Here is a 16,743-nt window from a genome sequence, read left to right as displayed (position 1 = left end):
TCTAGCCCTCCCCACCTTCCTGTGGTTCTAATTAAGAATTTGTGCCTGTCATTACACAGAGGAAGTAAATAACAGTGAGTGTGTTAGCCACTGGGCTGTTTGTGCCGAGCACCTTCCCCAGTCTTGAATTGCTAGTAGCAACCCTAATTAGCGATCTCTCATTAAAAGCAGTAGCAGCATCTGCCTTTCAAAGCTGTTGTCAGCCAAACTTTACTAAAGCTAATGAATCCCCTTTGATTTCTTTTTCAAAAGGTCATTTATTTGATTAAATTAACAGCATTTTTTTCTGCGCTCTCTACCCAATCTACTGGAATCTAGACAAATGTAAAAACATTATGCTGTTATGAATGCAACTTGATTTTTTGAGGACTTTTTTTTATCTAAAAAAGCAATTGATCCATGTATCTTAGGAGGATTTTTAGATAATGATTTCTTTTTACATGAAGAATGGAGACATATTTTGACGACAAATTCTACCTTCGGCTTCCTTTCAGTGTTGGTATTGCGTCTTAGTTGTATCGCCTCTTCTGTGACTTGCATCTTATTTCAGTGCACGCTAATCTTCTATACATCAGGATACGGGGAGATGATTAGTCTCAATAGCAGGCAGTGCAGCAGTGAACAGTTGGTTGTTTAGAGAAGTGAAAAGACCTGCTTTGTGGCCCTTTTCAAGACCGCTGCTCCGGTTTGGCTTGACCCACTTATCCTGAGAGAGCTTCACAGGTGACGTTGGCTCTGATCCCTTTGGCACGGCCACAAGAAGCCAACAGCTTTTGTCCTAGGGCAGGCCTAGGTCAAACAATAGTGTCACTTCTGCATGGCTGTCAAATAACCAGATATTCTAAGCATAGCTGTACAGGCTTCTTTATAATTATATATAATTATAAATATGGAAAGTGTTTTTTGGCTTACTGTAATTGAAGTCACCTGTAAGTGGTAAGTCTGTATGCATATTATATAAGAGAGTTATGAATGTATATTTGTTTCAGAAACCATAGCATACAATGCGATCATCGCACATAAACTCTTAAGTCTACTCTAAGTGCTATGCAACATTAGGACTGTGTCAGCATTTGGCAGTCAGATCACTGCTGGGACCTGGGATTATAGTAAGCACAACGCCTTTATCTGTCCAAGTTCTTTCTCTAATGCCACAGAATGGGGGGCAGGGATTGTCTTTAACTGTGACCACCTGTTGAAGGCCGAGGCAGTTGGAGCGATAACTGTGGAGGGGATGGTGGAGGACAGTGTCACCCCATTGATACACAGCTGATTGGTCCATGCACTTCAAGCGCATGCAGCCAGACGCGTACTAAGAAACCACTATGCCCTCTTTAGAAGGAAGCCTGCGTAATAACCCTGCCTTTGTTCTTTTTTTCCCCAAAGTCATTACTCAGAGAAGAACAAGTGTGATTAATTTGGAGTAAATGCATCATTACGGCTCCTTAATCCACATCCTTCTGTCAGTGTCTGTTTTAATTAAATGAGAGGCGGCGGTATAAAGATATTACACACAGGGGCGGATTGGACGAAAGGGGGCTTCAACAATCAGGGAGAGATTAAAGCCGGGCTTTGACTCTGGTTTTGCCTTTTTACTCAGCCTGAGTCTTCAGTAGCCTTGTATGCAGGGATGTCAAGAAGGATGCGATGGGTGATTATTTAGATGTTACCTCTGCCTCTTTAAAGAACTTAAGCAGATGTTCCGTGTTCCAGTCTCCTCAACATAGGTATCAAAAGTTAGTAGTTTTTTAGGATCGGCCTTTTTTTTTTTGACTACGCATGTTGAGGTGCTGTAAAGAGCAAATTCTGCACTACAGACCTCATCCCTATGTGTAGTGTTACTGTTTGTTTTGAACATTTGTAATAGATGATAATAGATAGATAATAGAATAGTGAAAGATAAAATGGCCTTTTCCACCAGGAACGAATTGCTCATATATGTGCTTAGATAAGTGTGGTAAAACATTCAATGATCAAAACTATGTGTGCATCTGAGAGAATCTGCATGTGTGCTACAGAGAGTGAGGAAGAGAGAGAGACAGAGATGTCTCCAGCAGCTGCAGTCCTAATCCCAGAGGAGAGGACCTCCTCCTCCATCCCTGCCATTATTTGATGTAATGAAAGGAGAAAGTGTGTAACAGCGAGATTGTTAATTAATTTAGTCTAACAAGATGAAGATAAATGAAGCCCACTGAAGGTTGACTAGGCGAAGGGGGCCCACTTAGCATTCTTTTTTCCTTCCTGGCCTGGCTTAGCTTCACAATGAAGCATATTTCAAAGAAAAGGAAAAAAAAAATACTGTTCTCAGACCAGCAATTACATGGATATACATATAAAGCAGTGGGTTTAAATCATTAACCACGTTCACATCACTGATCTCAGTTTGTCTTCAGCCTTCACACTAGTACGATTAACGACCTAGATTCGAAGGCTCACAGACTTTTCCGTTTTTAATGTGTTGTGATTTAGTCGGACTCCAGCACTTCCGGACTCTCGCTTGTTAGTCATGCATGCTCATGATTAATTGATATTATTCTGTATGGTTAGTTATTTTGTTTACTGCCGTCACTCAAGTCCACTCATATTCCAGAGGAGTAAAAGCAAAAAAATCATCCAGTGTTTTGTCTCCGTTAGGCTGAAGTAAGGCTTTAGGCTGAAGTAAGATTGTTTTAACCTAATCCTCTACTCATTAGGTACTCCACACTTCAAACACTGTTTGAAGATCAGTTTAGGCTTTTTTAGCAATGTGTGACCCAGACCAGTTTGTACATGGCAAGTCCTGATTTTAGATCCGTTTAACCACCACAGGCCACAGATCCTTCTGGCTCCAGCTCAGGGGCCACCTCATCCTTCTGTCCAAAAGATGGGCCTACACGCCTCCAGCCCATTCAGGCCGTGAATAGTGGTGGCCTAATGCGGATCGGTGGTTATTTGAGCGGCGAGAGGGAGAAAAAGAGAGGACAAAAAGAGAAAGGGACATTCCCCCCACGCTCAAAAAGCCAGACAGTTGTCTTCATCCACACCCCCTTTGAGAGAAGCAGCAGTCTATCAAGGACCTTCTCTGCCAGACAATTCAGTTCGGGCCCTGCATGGCGGAGCGGACCAATCATCATGGCACCCATTCTCTGCGCCTTTATTTTTCAAGTCACCAACAATAGGTTGTTGATTGTGTGGACAACACTGGAACAATTACGCTCTCTGTTGTGGTGGCAGGGCAGCAATCTAATGTTCGCTGCTCGATAATGGCCTCATTCTTGTTATTCTTAGAGCAGGGCCTCAGGAAAAGGAATACTTGCTCCCGGTACGTCATTATTTTGCAAATTTTCGATTAGCTCATCATGTTGTCTGTCCAGGGCGAATCATAGCTAATTAGCCGGAGGGAGCTTCACCGCTGGCTCCATCTAGCTCCCGAGTTAAAAGGTAGGCACTTGATGAGCCAATAATGTGAAGAAAGGTGGTAAAAAGGGGGATTAGCGCTGTTGCCGTAGTAACTCCAACTTCCATCTGCGAGGGGAACAATGGACTTGTGTTCGTCCACCACCTTGGCTTGAAAAAATAGGAGAGCGAGAGAGAGAGAGGGTGGTAGAGAGCTGAAAGGACAAGACCCTTTTTAACAACAAAGTGGAATCCTGGCCTAATAGGCTCTTTGCCGGGAGTTGTTAGGCAAGGCCGCTGGGGGATAGAGGGAGACGAGGAGGTCACGGCATAATCCAAGGACAGCAAAGGTCGACATCTCCTTTTACAATAGCAGTTTGTTTTGGGACTTCCATTTGTCTACTGCCATCACACCAACATGGAACCTGTAGCTAGACTTCTCTTCACACTCTCACACGCTGGAGAGACGGATGAAGAGAAAGAGGAAAAGAAGCGAGAAGGAGGAGAAGGGGGAGAAGGGGGACTGATGCAATTCAGTGAGCAGGAAAAAAGAAGCCCCGCATGGCCAAAACCTACTTGTTCCTAACTGACTCTAAATAAACACAAACTAGATTTATGCCAGAGATCTGGAGGAAAAATAACTCCTCCAATTAGAAGTAGCTGTCAGATGCTGTTTGGAAAGGTTCCAGTCTTTTCCATCCCTGTTCCCTGAGCTGGAGATGAGAACAGTGAGAGGGAGGGCAGGGGGAGAGGACGGGTTTCTTCATTTGTTTCTGGCACCTCGGACACTGGTAACTGGGAGTGCAGTGCATTCACCCGCCTGCATACACACCTCCCTTTGTTGGTGGCGGCCAACAAAAACAGGTACATGTCCGCAAACAATATTATTCCAGAGTCTGGCATTTTGTTTCAACGTAGCATTTAATCTGGCAGAATATGAATGTAATCATATCATGTTTAATAAAACAATAAACTATAAACATATCATGTTTGATAAAACAATAAAGGGTCGCTCATAATGAAGGACTACTCCAATTCAGCAGTAGGAAGTCAAGAGGGTCATGCTGACAAGCCGATTTCCCAAAGTCTTACTAGATGCTTGTTCTTGTCCAGGTTTCGGCAGTAACCTCATACTTAATTCTTTCAAATGCCCCAGTGCCTTTCAGAAAACATTGTTCGCGCACGCAGGACCCATTATCGTCCGTTGTCATGGACAATATGCTCATGATGTACAGTCTCGGCTTCAGCTTGGCTCTCCTCACCTTTTATATCCCCTATTACAACTGGAATATGTCTGTTCACATTAAGCTAATTTATGGTGCGGGCCACTGTAATGGCAGCTCGGGTTAATGAATTTGGCATCACTAATTATCGCTAAGTATGAGATCCAGCAGATGGGAGAGATTGTAAAGCAGGCCGCTCTACGTGGAGCCAGGCAGAGAAGAGAAACAGGGGGGTGAGGAACGATTCATCTTCGTCGTCAGCTTTATCTTCAAGTTAATCTTTGGGCCATCTGAGAAACGGACATGGCGATGCATCAGGGAGAAGGACTCCTACGAATGTCAGGCCACTGTCTGTCCTCAGAAACCCGACAAAATTCCACAGCAGCCTCTTCAGCTGCAGATTTCAATGGAGATATTTGATAAGATTATCCATAATTTGATAAAAGGATGTTAGCAGAGGAGGAAAAAAAGAAAAGCTCATGGTTAAGCAAACATAATAGCAGGCCTCTGTGGCCGAGGGCAGACACAGGTGCTGGGAGCACTCCACAAAAGCCCTTTTTTTGCTCCTTCCTATTTTAGGGAATTTTTTCACCATGTAATTTTTTTTTATCAGAAAATTGACCATCCCATATTTGCTTTCATTTGGAGCTCTCTTTCATAAGAGCACACTACATATTATACAAACTGGTTTTGGAGGTTAGCTGAGGACTTTGAGAGGTCCTCAAAAAAAAAATCTGTTCCTCAGCAGGTTCGAAGCATCACAGTGCAGTTCAGGAGGTTTTTGAGTTTGCCTTCCAACTCTTTCATTCTTCTCCTTTTGTTTTGCTATTTTCTTCCATCCATCAGCATCCCTCACACAGTCTCTTTCCCTCTTGCAGCCTTGCACTCTCTCAAGCCGCAAGCACTTCTTCCTTCCTGTCTCTGTCTTGCGACAGCCGCACAAGCCTTTCAATTATCATGTTGGTTTTGTGATTAGACTTGTGTCCTCCAGGAATCAGACCCCTTCTGCCCTGTTCTCTATCTCTCTCTCTCACTCTCTCTCTCCTGCTCTCACGTTGACTCTCTTCCTCTCCGCAATCAGATAGGATCTGATGAATTGCTCATGTAATTACGGAAGTTATTGAATATGCAGATCGCTGATGACTGTGGGTGTAACTGTTCATAGTGCATTAACTCTGACTGTAGGAAAGCGAGTGGCTCGCTCAAGACCCACTCGAGGAAAGAGAGAGAGGGGCCAGTGGACGTCATTAGCGAGATAATGGCGCGCTCAAAAGGGGGGAAACTCAATTAAGACTCGCACAGTCCAATTATGATTGGCCTTGTTTCGTTCTGTGCTTGTGCGTATGTGTGTGTGTGTATGTGTGGCGGGACAGGCCCTGCTGCAGCTGCCACTCTCAGTCTCTGGCCAGGATTTTTGCTGGAGCGTTTTTGAAGGCCTTGCCCGCACTGACCAGCGCATTCTGAACAGTTAGAGGAAGCTGTGTGCACTGGCAGAGGCACTGGGTGTTTATGGATTACTCAACATGAGGTATTTTCCCCCGACGCTCGTGACCACCATCCTCACGGGGCCCGCTTTGTGACGTTATTGTGGTGAACGGGAGGGCGGGAGAGATTCGGAGAGAGAGACATAAGGAAAGAGAGAGTGAGAGAGAGAGAAGAAGAATGGAATAGGAAATTCTGACCACAGAGCTTAATGTGACTGCACTAGCACTGCACAGAGTATTCTATGTGCTAAACCTCCAGGTCTGGTGTGTAATCACTGCACTTCTTACTCCTCTGAGCTCCTCAAACTTGCATGCGCTCACGCACACACATACACACACCCTCCCCTTCCTGTTCACGCTCCATACGGTTAAAAAGACCAGGGGCTTTAAAGCACCCATGTAAACACACACACGCACGCACACGCGATCACACCCTGCACTTGACTCCTAAGCTCATAACGTGACAGACACGATTACTGAGAGAGTCAGACAGAAAAAGAGAGACAGTTGTGAAAATGATTAAAGCAATGATCTCTCTTGTCTCGATAAAGCCTCCCTCTCAGAGTAAAGGGTCCAGCCAAGTGCTGGTGTTGGATTACCTGAGCTGTCAGTCACCAGCTTCACTGATTCCCCTCTTGTTTTTGCTCAAGTGCATTTACTTTGCTCTATTGCTTTCAAGAGAAGATCCAAAAGCACTTATTTATGAAGGTATCAGAAGCATGCAGCTTCATGTAGAAGCATGTAGCTTAATGTAGCTTTGTTACTTTAGGTTAAGCTATGCTGTGCTACAATTAATTTGTAAATATGTTTCATTTTAAAATCTGATCCAAATGTATTAGGAAGGTATAAGGTAAGTTTTTTTTTCCGAAAATTGCCTTGAATCACTGTCAGGAGCTCCAGTTGTGTTTAATTCAGGACTTACTTACAGAGAAGCCCTCTGTATTTTTAGCCACAAGCATGGAGCAGCCATTTATAGCCCGCAGCCCTGTTCTTGGACTGCCCAGCCGCTGACGTGTGTACAGGGATTTTAGGACCACCCGAAGACCCATACACATATGCATAACTCTAATTATCACACTCAAAGTGTCTTGACTTCCTTGGGAGACCCTTACATCAGATAAGGGTTCAAGCTCCTTAAATGCATGATGCATGTGTGCCTCAAGCAGAGGCAGATCACCCTTGGAACACACATCCATACCCTCACACACTCGCACAAAGACCTCCCCAGCCCACCCCCCAAAAAATACAGTGTATATGCACCAGGCTGTCTCTTATTTATTCATCACATCCTTAAAAAATGACTCTTAGCGGAGCTGTTTTCTGAGTCACGCACAGATTCAACCTCGCACACTACTCACACACTTTGCATTGTATCTGCCTAAGTGGCTCGCTGTTAAATATTTACCCAAAAACTGTCTCCATTTGCTGGTGTGGTGACACCAGAACGAAAACTGAGCTAGCATCTGTCGGCATTATGCTTTCATAACACTGCATAAAAGGCGTTGTTTGTCGCCTTTAAACCGCAGCACCTTTATGAATAATATAGCGCTCGTTTCAAGTGGAAACACTTAGAAGTTGGCTTCATAAAAGATGAATTCTGAAGTTTGTTTTCGCTCCATAATGACAAGGAGAACAGTTAGGAGGCACTAAGTCAGTAAACGAAATGAGCTCATCAAGCGTCGGTGATGAAATTTTTACTGAGGGTTTGAAAAAAGGAAAAAAGGAAAAAGCAAGGGCCACTTCTGACTTTACAACGGCTGGAGGCATTATTGCGTCCGGGTAAGATCTTACCATGGGCTGATTCTCGGAATGTAGTACATTACAGCTTTAATTAGCTAATGACATCTTTAATGAACATTAACTTTGTTTTAAAACAGGCCAAATGCGGATTTCAGGCACCTCTCAACTGCAAGCAGCAGCCTCTTGCAGTCTGGGCAGGTGAGCACTGAATGACTAGGGGAGATTAACTTGTGACCCTGTATGTGTCTGAGTGCACAAAAAGACTTAGGCTGGGGCCGTGCCACTTTCAGCGGCTATGACAGAACTGGCTTGCTGTAGTTAAGACTCTTTGAGCAGCTTTAGCTGCCTGGACCCCTGGCCACTGTTAGCCCGCTTCATGTATATTATTAGGTTAATAGGATTTCACTTGTTTACACCAACTCCCGGCTTAATGTGAGGTCAAAGAAGGAGCTTAAACTTGTGTAATGGGCCTATTAAGAGGGCTTGAGCCGTATTGTAGTGGATGGTTAAAACACACACACACACACACACACACACACAGACACAGAGACACACATCCACATATTCAAGTGCCCTCTGGTAGTGGACAGTGTGTGGTGGGCATGGTCTTACTGCGTGGTCGCTGTGTTTTTCAGCTCTCTGATAACACACGTATTGCGAAAGGCGACCTTTGTCAGCGCTTGGCTATTGTTTGCAGATTGGTTGCACTCTCCATGGGCTGTGAAAGACACATCTGCTAGAGAAAGAGAGGGAGAGGTGAAGCAAAGGATAGAGGGATGGAAAGAAAAGAAGAGAGAAGAGCGGCTGTGGGAGGGCTCCCGCACTGCCCCAGTCCCTATCCGCTTATCAAATATTTGTCTGGCCTTCACTAGCTATTTACCTTCCCTCTGTTTGCTTTGCTTATTTAAGCCTCCCTGAGCTAGACAGACACAATGTTACCAAAGACTAGATTCGATAGGCTCCCTGTAATGTATTATTCACCTCTAGGGAATGATAGGGTGTCAGTTCCTCAGAGGCAGTTCATTGTATTGCATTTGTTACTTTTTCCACAGTATATGCTTTGTTTTTTATTTTGATTTCCTTCTTTTCTTTCTTACTGGTTCTTACTTTTAACAATTACAAGTCATGTTATTCATGCTGGACTACACATCATTTTGAAAGGCCCTGGATTTTGTAATCAGTGGTAGTTAAATGAACTGTTGAGGTGACTGATTGGTCACTGAGTTTCAAACCTAATAATGACTACAAGCTCCAGGAGTGGAAACTGGATTCAGGTTCCAGAGTTGACAAATTCAGGACTTATGTTTAAGCATTAAAAGTGCTTCGCTCAATAATCTGGTTTGTATTTTGGACGAACATTGTAAATATTAAATACCCTTAAATCTTAAGTCTGCCCCCTCCTCCCCGTGAGTTTGAGTGTTAACTGACAAACTGAAGTCCTCTTCAGAATGGCTTCAATCCCTGACACAAAACGTATGTTTATTTAATATGCTTTTGATGGATTCAGCAATGATGATCTACACAGGCAGTCTTGAGTATACACATGCAGTCATACACACATATACACACACACATGCAGGCGCACACAAAGGGCCTCTTTGTGCTGTTGGCGGAGTGAGGAAGATGAGGAGTGTGGTCGAGATTACCCGATCATTTCATATTGGTCCCGGACGAGCCCCCAAACTGAGTGCCGGCTGCACAGAGCAGGAGGCTGCGGTGGTGGGGAACCACAACAGAGGCTGCAGCCGGTCTGTGCGCACAACCAGAGCGCCGTGGCCAGCAGCCAGAGACAGATACGCACCACCCCTGTCACACACTCGCGGTTTTTTAAAAGAAAGCAATTTAGTTAATGATTTCATTCCTAAAGCTTGTCGTGACGCATGCGTCTGTGCCTGCCAGGAAAAGAAGGGAGGTTTGAAAAACAAAAACAAAAAAAGAAAGAATAGAAAGAGAGAAAGAAAAAGAGGTACAGACGAATGTGTTAGTCAACATGACTACTCCTGACAACTAACTCCCTGTGGCTGCACTGGTGATCATGTTACCGAGCAGTGAGGAGAGTGTTCGCTACCATTGGCACAGGCCTGAGGGAGCTGCTCACTAACCATATGGGGTTTATTCCTCTGCAGACTGCTGTCTGAGATTTTTCCCCAGTTTGTTTTGAGCATTTTTAAGAGGCTACTGTGCCGTTTCATCTTGCGGGGGAGCTGGGGGAGCTAACAGAGGCAAGAAAGCAAGTGGTCAGACTTTTGGTTAAATGGTGAGCGGGTGAGACATTTTCTGTATCAGTCAGCGGCTAATTCACTAACGTGCCTGTTCTCCTGGCTGGAACGGAATCCGCTTCACATTTTTTTCTCATGAACCCTATCTGTCAGCTCCTGGTTTTATTAGAGCTGTGTTTCACTGTGTTTCACATTTTACTTTTTACCATTTACCATTTTTTTTCTTTGGGTGCCGCTCATAGAGCTGGCCCCATCTTAGCATTGCTAAAAGGCCCTGTCTGTGGCTTTGCTAAGGCAGATTTTAAGGCAATTACTCCGATCAACGGTAGAGCTCCTGCTCTCGCAGGAGTCTTCCCACTTTTTTTGTATTGGCTGTCAATCATGTGGCTAACTTCTCACCACCTTTAAACAGGCCATGGTGTCAAGCATGTTCATTTAGTTGGGCGTTTTTTTTTTTTTATTCAGCCCTCCTGTCTGACCTGTCACCCCGGCCACACGCCATTGCCCATGCTCTCCATTCAGCAGGGGCCGATGAATTGGTTTCCATGCTTTGAGTTGGCAATCAATGTCAGTTTCCCCCAAAATAATAAGGCTTAATCATAAATCGCCGAGGTGTGGCCTGAATGACCCCGCGATTCATCAGCCTTCTTAACATGGCCTCATCTGGGTGGAGCAAATGAACTACCACTGTTTTGATTTTCCGATTGACATGTCCTGTGAAATGTGGCTTCTCCTGCGCCCATCCCCCAGTCCTTTTCCCTGTCTTTCCTCATCCTCTATTCTTCTCCGCCCCTCTAGCACCTTATGTCATAGAAAAAGTCCCTACAGGACTACAATTATTGTACTGTCCTTTACGAGTGGACCCGATCACCCCGAGGAGAGAGACTCGACAGTAGTAAGGGGAAAGGGGAAAAAAAGAAAAGAAAAGAAGGCAAAAAATGGAACAAATGCACTGTCAAAAAGGGCCTGGAGAAGAGTTAGGGTTGGGGCTAGTGGTGACTGATGAGCTGTTGTCCATCCCAAAAGCCCCAAAATAGAGCAGCTAATCAAAGCAGCGTTGAAGGTAATTTCCTGAATTTTCCTTCCCCCACTGAAATCTCATTTATGAGATGAGAATGGAAGGGAACAAAACTGCTTTTCTTTGCATTAGATGCTGCAAATTTTCCAATTTGGGTGAGCAGACTGGTGAGAAGGCCTCCTATTTTTGGGAAAGAAAGGAATTAGTGGAATAGTTGCTGGAGAAAGCCAGCCAGTGTATGCTGGCATTCCAGATGTCCGAATGGCACTTGTACCAGCCCAACAGTTCTTTCTTCTTCTTCTTCTTCTTCTTCTTCTTCTTCTTCTTCTGGGCATTGTCTGCCAATGATGACCTCACACGAAGTCCTGGCTGAAGGCAGTGCTGCTGCTTGCTAGAGGAGCCACGTTATTTTCATTGTACCATTCATTTTGTCCAAATCTCCTGCCATTCCTGTCACTGCAAAATGACTCCCTCATTATTAGCCTTTGTTCAATGATCAACAAATGATCAACGTTATCCTGCCAGTGTAAGTTATTAAACAGTTTTACAGTTCTGTTCATTTTTTCCCCACTGTGTGTTTTCATGTACTGTCTCCTTAAAAACATACTACCGCCCTTGTAGTCACGTGACTTCACTCTATCCGGTCTGCAACATGGAGGAGAATTTAAACATTGAGCCAACGGAGCAACTTGAGCTGCTTATACAATTGTTCAGTAATCATAATTGAGGTAAAATGTTAAATTAATCGTGTATTGACTTAAATACACATGGCCCAGCACTACTTTCTCCTCTTCCAGCACTGATTTTTATTAAGCTTATTGTATCACTCCTAAAAAACAAACTTGTGATATCACCCCCCCCCCTAAAAGCCCCATCATCCATCCTCATGGCATACTGTGTGTTTTTTTTTTTACACTCAAAGCAAAGTCCAGTGCTTTAAAGACAACTAACTTTATAAATGACAGAAAGGACCTGTCCCTGAATACTGCTTTGTTTACTGTTTTTTCAAAGAGAGGCCCTCGCTATATTTCATCTGTCAGAGTTGCTTTTCTGTCCCCTAACAATGCTTGATTGTCTCACAAAAAAAGCGAGAAAATGTGTGTGTGTGTGTGTGTGTGTGTGTGTGTGTGAGAGAGAGAGAGAGAGAGGCAGAGGGAAACACAGGGAAAGAGAGAATTCAGCTTTCATAGACAGGAGAATTCTGAATTATATTTTCCTGCCAAATTCCAATCTCTGTTTTCCTTCCCCTGTGCTCACAAAGGGCTCATAACTTACTGTCAACTGCGAGGCAAACCACAAAGCTCCACTGTTGCTCAGCTAATAGGCTGTGCTACTTGATGGCTTTGGACTGGCTGTAAAGTTTGCTTAAACAGCAGTGGCAGTGACAGAAGGCACTTTGGGAACTGCATCCCCAAGAAGGCCCCGACTTCTGCCCGCTTGCTCAGAGAGAGAGAGAGAGAGAGAGAGAGAGACACACACAGAAAGAGCAAGTGAAAGAGAGAAAGGGAGAGAGAGAAAAACAACAAGCAGCCTTTCTTGTCTCTGAATCTCCTCCGGCGGGGCGAGAGAGAGCGTGTGTGTGTGTGTACGAGCGCGTGTGTGTGAGTGGCGGAGCTTAGCAGCCGCTCTGCTGGTTTACTGCTCCGCGAGTGTGTGGTTCAGCGAGCGGGAGCGCGTGTGTGTGCTCCGTTTCGGTGGATGTGTGCTGTGACAGTGTACTGCCGGCCTGGGACGATCGGCCTGCCTGTGCACGCTGAAGTGTGTGTATGTGTGGGTGCGTGTGTGTGTGTGTGTGTGTGTTTGCCGGCACTTTTCGGATTTGAGGAGGTATAATGCCATCCAGTGCTGAAGTGGTGAGCGGAAGACAGCAGAGAGGGCCAGTGGCTGAGCAAGTAGAGGAGGACAGTCTGTGAGTGTTTACTGATTTGTTACCTGCTCTTTCGCGCTCTCTCTCTCACTCACTCTCAAACACTCACACACATAATACACACGCAGAGAGAACAGCACTGAGATTCGTGGACTAACCCCATAGTATTGGTCAATGTGAGAGGCAGTCAGACCCTCCAGCAGGATATTATTTCTTGTAATTCTTTTAATTTACTGTGCAAAGTCATTTTCTGCCGTCTGCTCAATATCTGAAGTGCACTTTGGGAAGTGGCTGCCTTCATTTGCTTGCTTTAAGCAGCCTTTTAAGTGTCCTTCTGAGCTGCGCAAAAGTGCTGGATATTTAACGAAAAACGTGCGGCAAGAGACGAAGCAGCAGCGCGATAATTAAGTTGACTTTTTGAGGGGGGATAGGTCAACATTTATGGAGGAACAATTTAAACAAATTAATTTGGACAACTCTTGAGGTGGCTCTTCTAGAGAGGAGGTATTTCTCCAACCGCCATTTGGCGCATTTTCAGCATCATCATCCATAATTGCTTATTACTCTTGAATTTCTGTCCATTAAAACAAGTCGCCTGTTTTTGCTTTTAATTCGACGATTGTGGACAAACACACCGCTATTAGAAAACCTTCAAGTATAAGTAGTAAAAACCCAGAGTGTGTGTTCATTTCACATCCCTTTCTTGCTGTCAGAAATCAGTTTTTTTATTTTTTAAGATAAAGAGTTTGCAAAGCTGCTGATTTCATTGGGCTGCATTAGAGAAAAGGAAAATTCCAGCCATGATAAATAAAGCCTAGGGCGGATTGCAGAGCAGCTCTGGCTGTTCCTGCCGGATTCACATGCCAGTCTGGGTATGTCAGACGAGTCGGGCTGCTCCTCGCTGTCTCTCTCTGGCTCCACTTGGAAGTGCAAGGCGTGAGCGAGAATGAGTCGCTCTCGATTGATTTTCGTTTACACTGTGCGCTCGCTCCTTAGGAGTGTGTGTTTTGAACATCACCCTCTCTCTCTCTCTCCCTTTCTCTGTCTCTTATTCTCTTCTCTCACCGCTCTCACTGGACGACTAGACCCTACAGTCATAACGGTGATAATTTAATTGTGCTAAATGGAGCTAGCTGTGTTGGTAATTTTTCAGCCGGTTGGCTTTGACAGGTAACAGGGAGTTGATTACGGGAGGTGAGGACGCCAAGGGCCTTGTCACCTGCGTAAGAGGGGAGCTTCTCCCGTGCACACACATACACACACATAAGCACTCTGTCTCACGCTCTTTTTATCACTATCAGTGGAGGTGGGAGCTTTCCTGCGTTAAGTTGTGTTGTCTAATAGCGGATAAGGTAAGGTAGTAAGATAAGGTAGTATTAGTATGAGAGCAAATTATTGTACCATTCACAATTTTAGTACTGGCTGGCAATCAGGCTCAAGGTGAATCTGATTACAGCATGTTGCTGCTCTTCATCGGAATCTGCATGAAGAATCACTTGTTCAGAGCAGAAATAGTTATTTTAGTGCCTCCAAAAAACTACAAACAAATGGTGTATATGTATATTGTAAATTTCACCTAAGAAAAAACAAAAAAAAGGCACAAGAATCACCATTAATGTGAAATCTGTAAAAAATCTTCAGACACCCAAATTCTAGGGATTCTTCTCAGTGAGTTTTCTTTCCATTGTGTTATTTTGGATAATTAGAATTGCTTTGCTTTTTTTGTGCGACTGTGTATGAGGTCGCATGCATCAGTGCATATACAAGAGTGTGTGCTGTGTGTGCTGGTGCACGTGTGCCTCTGTGTGTGGGTGCACACCATAACCCGTGGAAACTTGAAGCCTCGTCATAAAGTAGCTTTTGCCGTTTCTCAGTTTGCCCATCATTAGCTTCTGGAACAATGGCCCTCTTGTTTTTGGTCCCCATTTTTTTCTCTATCGTTTGATTATTTCTCTTTCTATAGGTTTGGCCAGTGTTTTGCTTTTTTGAGTTTTTTTTGTTGGTGGGGGGGCAGTGGGGTCTAAATTTTTCCTCCGGAGTTCACTTATGATTTAGGAGACAGGAGGCCAGGGAGAAGGGGGTTAAGATGTAATGGGGGTGGTTTGCTTCAACAGCATAGCTCAGGAGTTACTTATCACTATTGTCTATAAAAGGTCAACAGTGAGAGACGACTCAGACAGCAGGGTGAGAAAGGCAGACCGGGGGGCTTCTTACGATTGGGGGAGCGAAAGTGGATATCCTAAGACACATGGCCCCCGAGTCATAAGACCTTTAGGGCACACCAGTGCGCAGGGAGAGGATGGGGCATCATGGGTGGGATGGAGTAGTGTTGGGGGGCTTCTAATGCCTCCAACCAATTAAACAGAGGTTGGTGCATGATGAAACATTAGCACTGGCAACAATTCATGAGTCAAAGCATTCCGGGCCACATGAGCCCCCTGCGGCCCAAGAACGTAAGCCTTAATCCTTTTAAAACACGCTGCAATATTGTCAGCTATATATAGGGCCCTTCTCTATTTGCTTCCCCTCTTCTGTGGGCCTCTGAAAGGAGGGGTGGGTGGGGGTAGTTAGAAAGACAAGCCACACTCCCCCTCCATTTATTGATTAGTTTGGTTTGTTAGCTGTCCATTGTTATTGTGTAATCGAGCGCGAGCTAGAGAGGGCTTGTCATGAATTCATACGCGAGCCACTTTGGCCGGGCCTGATATATTCTCTGCTTAATATGCACAAAGGCCGACATACCCGACTTATTTACTGGAGAAACAGATTGAATTATTAATCAGAATAAAGGAAAGCGAGGGCGTGCGCGATTTGACTGTGCTGCTGCGCGGTCCGTCTATGTGCAGCTCGTCAGCTCGGCGCAGAAAGGGGGGATTTAATTTAATAAAATATGGTCGCGTTTTCACATGCGAGGGGTGTTTTACATGTTTACCATGCCACCCCCCCCACCCCCCCTCAAATGCCTCAGCCTCATAATTTAAAGAGCATCCTGTTTTATGGTTTGCATGGGGGTAGGGTGGGGGGGGGTCATTTTGGAATGATTAAAAGAGATACACAGGGCTGGAGAAAGGAAGATCTGTCAGAAAGCCCACCCACTGCCCAGCGTTTTACATTTACTTTGGTTCAGATTGTGCTGTATTGTTTAATTATAATAAATGCCACGGGGGCAAGGTATGCGATTAGGTGATCTTAGCTCCTTGCTTGTTGGATTGGGACCGTGTGGTGTTGGTGTACAGATTGTGTGTGAGTCTGTGTGTGTTTGAGAGGAAGAGGGGGAAAGCCACAAGCCCAGACCCCAGCAAAACTCTTTGCCTTGGCTGCACACACATACACACACACACACACACGGCCCTCCCAGCTCGCCTAATAAATTATTAACTCCAACTGACAAATACTGTTACGGAGCCCGAGCGCAGATCTGTTGCATTTTCTAACAAGATTGCTGTAGACACATGTTACGGGAGGATGGAGTCAGCCCCTCTCTCTCTCTCTCGCTCTCTCCCGCTCTCTCTCTTCCTCCCTTGCTCTCTCACTTCCACGCTCTCATGCCTCAGCAGTTTGACTGATGGCAGGAGACTGGAGGAAAAGTGCCTGAGAGACTGAATATTTTAGAGGTAAAATAATACCACTTGATTTACTGTGTAATACAAAAGAAGTGCTTTGTTTCGCTTGCACTCCATTGAAGACAAGGTTTGGGATGGAGGGGGCTATGGGGGTTAGGGGGCTTGGTGTTCAGGAAGCCTCAGCTCTGTGGATCCATGAATTAAAAATGGGGGCAGAATCTGCAATCTTGCTGTCTCAAAGCCCCCCCACCCCA

At 44.9% G+C, this 16,743-nt stretch overlaps 1 protein-coding gene across 12 annotated transcripts in view; it reads left to right on the top strand.

The window, feature by feature from the left end:
- Positions 1–16,743, top strand: part of sox6 (SRY-box transcription factor 6) — a 151,802-nt gene that overhangs the window by 32,808 nt on the left and 102,251 nt on the right. For 3 of the 12 annotated variants that reach the window (XM_072659794.1, XM_072659793.1, XM_072659804.1), the window contains exon 1: positions 12,676–12,968. The exons of 7 other annotated variants lie outside the window; for them this stretch is intronic. In XM_072659794.1, the coding sequence (XP_072515895.1) occupies positions 12,892–12,968 (77 nt within the window). In that variant the 5' untranslated portion in view covers positions 12,676–12,891. Of the gene's footprint in view, positions 1–12,675; positions 12,969–16,743 lie in introns of those variants that run through there. 2 more of the 12 variants (XM_072659801.1, XM_072659800.1) reach the window with 1 other exon arrangement.

The sequence above is a fragment of the Salminus brasiliensis genome, chromosome 17 (genome assembly GCF_030463535.1).
Source record: "Salminus brasiliensis chromosome 17, fSalBra1.hap2, whole genome shotgun sequence".
Lineage (NCBI taxonomy): Eukaryota > Metazoa > Chordata > Actinopteri > Characiformes > Bryconidae > Salminus > Salminus brasiliensis.
The sequence above is the reverse complement of the archived record's forward strand: the minus strand, read 5'-3'. Positions and strand labels throughout refer to the sequence as shown.